This window comes from Atta colombica, unplaced genomic scaffold (assembly GCF_001594045.1).
Source record: "Atta colombica isolate Treedump-2 unplaced genomic scaffold, Acol1.0 scaffold226, whole genome shotgun sequence".
NCBI lineage: Eukaryota > Metazoa > Arthropoda > Insecta > Hymenoptera > Formicidae > Atta > Atta colombica.
The window spans coordinates 1935238-1943693 of NW_017259323.1; the positions used below are offsets into that span (position 1 = coordinate 1935238).

At 28.6% G+C, this 8456-nt stretch overlaps 1 protein-coding gene across 5 annotated transcripts in view; it reads right to left on the reverse strand.

Annotated features, from left to right (window-relative positions):
* Positions 1 to 4339: 4339 nt before the first annotated feature.
* LOC108688204 (protein NDRG3) overlaps positions 4340 to 8456 on the reverse strand; it is a 33862-nt gene continuing 29745 nt past the window's right edge. For 4 of the 5 annotated variants that reach the window (XM_018194366.1, XM_018194365.1, XM_018194364.1 and 1 more), the window contains 2 exons: positions 6567 to 6611; positions 4340 to 5227 (listed from right to left, as the gene is read on the reverse strand). In XM_018194366.1, coding sequence (XP_018049855.1) covers positions 5082 to 5227; positions 6567 to 6611 — 191 coding nt within the window. In that variant the 3' untranslated portion in view covers positions 4340 to 5081. Of the gene's footprint in view, positions 5228 to 6488; positions 6612 to 8456 lie in introns of all 5 variants that reach the window. The other variant, XR_001931781.1, reaches the window with a different exon arrangement.

The window sequence follows — 8456 nt, forward strand, 5'->3', positions numbered from 1 at the left end:
TAATTGTGTGTAAATAGCTTTGATTTTCTTCACTTCAAAATTTATTTTCAAAGTTTTTAATAACTATTAAAAAATGATAGAAATGATTATGTGTATATATTATTTGAAATTTACTTTAATATACGTAAAAAAGAAATACGTAAAAAAGAAAATATTTCAATAATATGTAAACAAATTATCAAAACGATAAAGATCAATAATGGATGAAAAATCAGTAAATTATTGCACATATGAATGCAATCTGTGTGTATAATAACTTAGATCACTTAGAATACAAAAGTTACTGATTCAATATTTTATTAATTTTACTAATATCGACTAATATTAATTTATCATTTTCTATTCTAGCTATTTATAAATCGCTATTAAAGTAGTCTACGATAATTATAAATGAACATATTCTATATTTTTACTTTTAACAAGTTAGATTATTTTGCACGTCTTTTACATAAAATTAAAATTATTTTGTAAAAAATTAGTTTTACTGTAATATAAACAAAATAATATGTTATGCTTTATATTACATTACAATAATACTAAAATGTTTTACATAAAACATCTTATGTCTACAAAGTATCTACTCTCTACGTAATAGAAAATAATTTTGTATAATTTATTAATTTCAAAACTTTTTATAACAAAGAAAATAAGTGGATTTATTGTATTGCATTATCACAAGTAATTAAAACTTAAATCCCATATGTTTCTAATAAATGTATCACACTTTCTATATCTATTCTAAAGTAATCAGACAGCTGAATAAAGCGTTTCACACGTGTCTTATATCGTCTTCTTAAGATAACTAACAAACTGCCTTTGTTCAGAATTGCGTATTAATGATTGAAACAATGTTGCTTTTGCATCGCAAATATGCACGTGCAATTTGATGAAAATAGTATTCGGAGCAGTGCTGATATAGGCAGATTAAAACATCATATTATTCTGAGGGGCTATAAGTGCCTTCATCATGGAAGAGCGAAAATGTTTTAATTAAGCCGGTTTCTTGATTCTTAACGAAGCGTCATTACATGCCCTGAGAATTGATAAGTCTTCATAAAAATGCAGATGTCTTCATCATGCTATTAATTTCTTTTCAGTTCTGTTCGAATTATTAATTTATATTTAGCAATGATTCCCAAGTAGGAAGGTGCGATTAATATTTTGTCTTCAATTTTTTTCGGTATATAAATATCATAGAAAATTCAAATAATTTGATATAGATTGCCGCAATATCTTGCATCTTAATGAAAGCTGAAAAATTTATTTTTTATAACAGTCTAAATAGTCTAAAGTAAAAGATCTAAACAAATATTGCACAAACAAATTGCACAAATGCTTTCAAATAATTACATAATATAATTATATCTTAAAAAGTATAAAAAGTTTTGTGAGAGATTCGAATAATTTTAAAATTTGAAAAATCTATAATTTTCTGATTTAATTTTGATATTAATACTGATTTTATTTTGTTATTAATATAAAATGCTATGTGTTGAAATAGACGTATTACAAGGGAAGAATTAAACGATTATTTATTTTCTTTGTAATCGTTTATTATAAATAACAAGATGCCTATATATTCGGTGCGCACGTGTCATTTAACTTGTATAATATATTTATATATATCTATACATGTGTGTAATCAAGCTCCGGCTAAGTTTATTTCGCTTATTCCCTGTACTATATCTCGTTTATATTGAGTGAATAATATACCTCGCTACAATCCGTTCGTAATACCGCTTGGAAAATTCGAGAACGAACTTTGCGCGTCGTGCGACAAAGGAAAATCATGTTATCTTCTCACGAGGTAGAAGTGGATACTGAAAATCGATTTGCTCTCGATCGCGCGTACTGAATGATTTTTTTAAACCCTTCGAAACCAGCGGCATTACCGCATCTTCTTTCAAATAACATTGATGCATCAATTAAAATGTAGATATAAATTTGACAGAATTTTTCATTGTTGAAAAATGTTTAAAAATTTACCATACTGATATGCGTCTCACGAGTAACATGAGCGAATATTTCGATTGAGATTTATCAGTCGACGAACAATTTAATGATATCTCATATTGCTTGACCGATATGTCTAATTATAAATTCAGCAATTCGATGTTTGAGTTCAACATAATTCGTTGTCTTGAGCGTCCAGATAATTCATGCCAATAATTGCCATGTCCATAAAGAAATTCTATCTGGAAACGAAGGGATTAACGGCGGAGCATCAGTAGTCCTTAAAAACTACATTATATGTATATTCATATAGCACATTCGCGTTAGCAACGTTTAATGCGTGTTCCTTCAATTGTCTCATAACGTATTTCCACAATCCTAATGCTCTCCTATGCTTTCGACTATCGTTGCCTTAATTTGCGATAATCTAACGCGTGTGTAACTTATTTTACATATTTTTATAAACTTTCTTTTACACATGAAAAGGTTAAACCTTCTGTCCCACGAGATGTCCACTATTTCGACTTCCTTCGTCATTCTCACATATCTTTTTGTCATTCTTACCTGCTGTGAAATTAGAGAAATTTGTGAATTGTTCAAATTAGCAAATTTTCTTTTTAAAAGAGATCTATTTGAAGTAATATTACATGTAAAAACTGATTTTGTTAGACTGTTGTTCGAAATTTTATTCGAGTATTCCAGCGTGTCATTTTATTCTTATTTTACGTTTAATAATCGATAAAGAATGAAGATAGAATGACATAGGGCACTCGAATGAATTTCTGAAAATCCGAATGCAGCCTTATTGTTATTAAATTTTTTATTATTTATTCTTCTTTATTTGAATCATAATCAAGACCCGGAGGTAGAATAGGTTGCATATATTCGATTAATTTAGTTGCATATATGTGTATATGTGTATCCGTATATATTTGAACAATTAAGATTAATTTAAAAAAGATATACTTTTATATAATAACTTTATATAAACATATACTTTTTTTAAATTAATCAAATAAGTTTATGAATACAACGCTTCGAGAGAAGACACGCGAAAAATAGGGAATTTCGGGGGACTTACTTGAATCATATATGTAAAAAATTAAAGGCGATTTAACATCGAAAATCTACACATCTTATAGCAGGCACATCTTATCATATCACGCTAGAGGCTTGAACGAGCCTCGTAAAACCACACAGAGATACTGAAATCGACATTTGTATTCCCTATTTTTTATAACGATTAATTACGTATTTTTCTCTCGTTCTATATTCGTACATATATGCATTCGTTCGCATGTTTTTTTCTTCCTCATATAGGCAGTCTCTTTTGTTAATTAAAGAAAGGATGCGAACGGTGCGTCAGCGTAATGAATAAATTCTTATCTTGTTTAAAGGGACTGAAATTGTTGGTTATCATAGAAATATCCTTCTTCAAGGACTTGCGGTAGGGATATTGAATTTAGAAGCTACTATCTTTTGCGATGAGATCGTTGCAAAGTTGCAAATATAATTTTTAAATTTTATCAATTTTCTCATTTATAAGATGTAGTCAAATTCATCGAAAATATCCATACAATAATATCAGCATTATAGTTATTTCATCGATTTAATACATATTTATTATCATTTTATCTTAAAATCAATCAATTTATGTAAAATAATGAAAAGAGATATTGTAAATATAAAAAATAAGATTATATGTTTGCTCGAGATTTATCTGATTTCTTATAAATTCTCGTAAGTGATAAAACTGAAAAAATCGTAATGGCATAAATAAAACTTTTGACGTTGCAAAATCTGAAAAATAATTCTATCACAATTTTCATATTATATATAAAACAAGGTTTTTTATAAATATATTATATCAACATACAGAAAGAAGATATGTTTCTATTAGTAAAATATTTAATGATTTTAAAATTCAATATAGTGATTTTAAATTCAATATAATGATTTTCAGTTATAAATACTGGCAAATACAGAATTTATACGGAATATCAAAAACGAAATTTATTTGACATTATTTCATAAAAAGTTTTTGCAATTTGTTAAAAATTTTTATTAGTTCTTTACAAAATGATTTACTTTTAGGATTTACTTTTTTTAGGAAAGAAGATTTCTTTCATTACGATGTACTTACCATACGGTTTTAAATTTTTACGCATGATGAGAATCGTAACAAAGACATCCTTTTGCCATTTTACATTTGACTATTATACATTTTTAAAGTCTTACGCGTGATTTATTATTTGTAATTTTTCAATATTATCAATTGCCTATACAGCAATGCAACGTTTTTTTCCGAAATTTTTTTCTCTTATGATCTCATATTCTCTTCATTTATTACACAATGTCGAAGGAAATCACTCTTTCATTTTTTTAATAAAACGTATTATTATTGTGTGCCACTTATTTGTGAAGTCATAATTATGACTGTTGATATATTAACATTAGTTACGTATATATAAAGTTGTATATCAAACTGTTGGATATTCAAAAGTTAAGTGACAATTTAAAAATATTTACAAGATATTTATGAAATTAAAAAATATAACCTTTTCATTAAAATAAATGTTAAATAATAACCATAAACATATTTTAGTACGAAAAGAAATTTAAAATTAAAGAAATTTATTTTTACGATAAGGAATGAACGATTCTTAAAAGACGCTTTGCACCATTCATGAACCGTTTAGAAAGAGAAAATTAAAATTTATATATGTATATCCAATAATTATATATGTATATCCAATAACGCAGCAATAACATATTATTCTTTCATTTATCTTTAATACTGTTCCTAACAACATTGCATGTCGAGCAAGTAGAATATCGATAAAAGATCTGATATCTGTTAGTAGTAAATTCTATCTTTAAAGCTCTTAACTTTATAGTCATTTAGAATTAAACATTTATTACGAACGCGTGTGGTCGATTCAGCGTAAATCGCGATTAAAGTAAATGTCGTGCCGATGAAAAAGCTTCGGAAAGAAATCAACAATTAGTGCCGCGAAGGATCGTTGCCCGACGAAACCTTTCTAAATTATTGAATCGCTTCACCGTTCGATTATGCTCGTTTGATTACGTAACGAAAATTGAGAGTGGTGGTAGAATTCGGTTAATATTTAACAGACGACTGCCTCTGATATCGGATTCTCCGTGATGTGTATGGTCGCGGTAGGCCAGTCGATCTTCTTGCTGCAAACGTGATTCAATCCTTCCAACGAAGCCAGTCTGTAATCGGCCATTTTTAACGGCGATAGCGGGGCCACTGTAAAGGAAAATATCGGAAGATAGTACCTTTGATTTCGTCCCGTTAATTTTACCTCGCCCGAAGAGGCTGCAACGCGCATATTATTACAATATTTGTTCATTCGAATTTTGTTACGCAAACGTAGAAAATGACTGAACGAAGGATATAAATAAAAGAAAGCATACATGCAAAGTAAAAAAAAACTTAAAGGTGTATTGTTGGTGGAATGTTGTGTGCACATAGCGAGACGTTGTGCATTGACAAGGATTGTTTACTATTCTATATTGCCCCAGTGCGAGATTTTGTTCTGTCTTTTAGTTGTTTTCTTTTTTTCCCGAAAAACAATTTTACAAAAAAAAATGTTTAGGGTATATATTATGGAATAAATTGGAATGGATTCCAATTGGAATTCAATTATTTCCTACATTTTAATTTTTTTATTTTTTTTTTTTTAAGGGAAAATGGAATAATTCCGATCAAAACTCCATTCCGACTTGTTTCACGATAGGTATCCACGATAGACATAAGTATGTGACCTAGTTTCCATCGAGGATTTAAATCGGATCAGAATGTAAAAACTAACCAACTACAGTCGAGTATCCCTCTGTTACTGTCGAACGACAGGGAAATGCTCGACTGTAGTTGGTTGGTTCTTACATTCTGATCCGATTTAAATCCTCGATGAAAACTAGGTCTATGTTGTTGCAAAATAAGTTAATTTTTCTTTTACTTATGTAAAATGAATATTTCAATTTGGATCACCTGTATCAGAGTGTAGCGCAACAGGTCGATTTCTGTTAATATCGCTAAAAGTAGTACCTTGCTATTGATTACACAGAACTATTATGGAACAGAAGAACTCAATCGGTAAAACCAATTTATCAAATATTTCATCGGGCATGTGATAATACTCATTGTCATAACATGTTCCTCTGAAATTCTTTATATACAGTATATAATCGCACTTTTATCATTATAAAATTTATGAATGTTTGTGAAACAAAATAAGTACAGAAGGAATGTTACAGATGTAAAATAAGTATATAGAAATAAAATAACGATCTACACTGATATATGTGAAAAAGTTTGATACGAGTTCGATTAGAAAGTTTCATCATTTCTTGTCATCAGCATAGACAAGATTATACGGTATTAGGACAATTATTAGGACAATTAATTAAAATTAATCTCTCTATTTCGAGAATTTTTGGGGTCCAGGACATATAATTCTTTGTTAATACCTTTCATACCTCCGAAAAAAGTTTGAATTCCGACTTACATAACATATAGACGTGGCCTAATTGACCAACTGCGCGCTCGACTCTCCTTGCGGCCTTCAATTCCTAATTACAATTACCTTCGGGTGTTGTCGGCTTCACGAGCTTCCGCGGGGATCTCATCACTAAAACGTATAAAAAACGAACACTCCTTAAAAATCACCGGAATATTGCTATATGGCGCATTGAATTCGCAACTGCTATCTTTAAAGCATTTTTCGTGCGAAACATTGATAGGCCAATTGTTTTTAATAATTACGAGTGGAATATAGCAAAATAATAGTGCAACAATTGATTTGCTCAAAGTATTGCTGCAATACTGTGGTTATTGTAATACAGCAAAGGTTAATTTAGATTGCTTTCCTTTTAGGAGACATATAGTCGACACAAACGTTATTGTATCTTTCTTATAATTCGATGAATAACAAAGATAAAACGAAACTTGTCGACTGTGTCACTTAAAAAAGAAATCATCTTAATATGTCTATTGTCTTTTACCTCAGGTTCATAAATCGATATCGAAAGTGGATTTTAATTACCAACATAAATAATTCATCTAAATAATAAATTAATATACTTTTTTCTTACAATCAATTTTTAAGCGTTCGAGAAATTAAATTATTCGATTTTTCTAATCTCTCATAAATTAATATGCATTATTTTAAAATAAGAATAACTATTAAGTCGGAGTTTAAATTTAAGTCATTTTTAGACAATAGACACACAAATAGGATGCTTATTAGTTTTAATTCTATAATACTATATCTTATATTACAAGCATATCGTCTTCAACGCGGATCGTAGCATTTGGAAATATCGGAAAAAAGGAAAGAGCAAATAAGCCGGGACTAATTATGCTACTGTTCAGCTGAAATTGTTGTAATATACGTACCACTCGATCGATCCGAGACGCGTGGGAAATAAAGGCGCAAATCGATGAACATGTATAATACTTTTTTTCTTATTTTGTCTCTTTTTCTTTGTCTCTAATATAGTTCAAAATATTAATATACTAGCAAAATTCACAAACGAATTTAATGCAATCTTTTTTTAAAGTCACTTTTTATTTATCGAGTCGAGCCAGTGGCTTTTTAACGAGCATAGAGGTACATGTTCGAACACGTATTTGAATCTCGGTGTAATCAGGTAGGCTTTCACTATTAATTAACACAGAGGTAAAGCAGTTTATTTGTCAAGTTTGTCGTAGTACATTTAATTAACATTGTTGTGATAATTGAAAACACATATTATTAACCCTGTTACTCCCGAATTCAATTACGTTTAAGTATTTTGCGCCACTTGTATAACATGGAAATATTTATATAATAACGACAATTGCAATAACAGTTAACGATGATAGAAATAACAGATTCTTTATTCTCAGCAATTTGACTGTCCTTCGCAGTTGTTCGTTATATAAATTATTATAATTCCGTAATTAATAATTAATAAAGTAGGATCAAAAACTAAAGAGCAAAGTTCCTGATACAGAAGTCATTATGTAAAATTATATAATCAAGTCATTAAATACATATTTTATTTCGTATCGATTTGTGAGAAAGCATAGTGTTTTGTGATTAGTTTTTGTGATTAGAAAGCTAAACATAAATGAAATAATAAATCGGGTTTAAAAGGAACATTATTTAATTATTAAATTATGTGTAAATATATGTTTCTAATGTTTTCATAAATATATATGTAAGCACACTAGATTTTTAGCAGAAAGGTATACTCCATATGGAATATGTGCGCAAAATTATATTATTGAACAAAGAAAATTTGATACTTCAAAATTCTAAAACCTTAACTTATAACAGTTATTTTACACAGTGTCTCGATTTAATATATATTTACTTAAGAGTAAACATACTGTTAGATATTGCAATGAATTTTTTCTAATATTTTCGACTTGAGTAATCTGTAAGCATGATTTTATTATTTAAATATGATAATAAAAAAATTATAATATA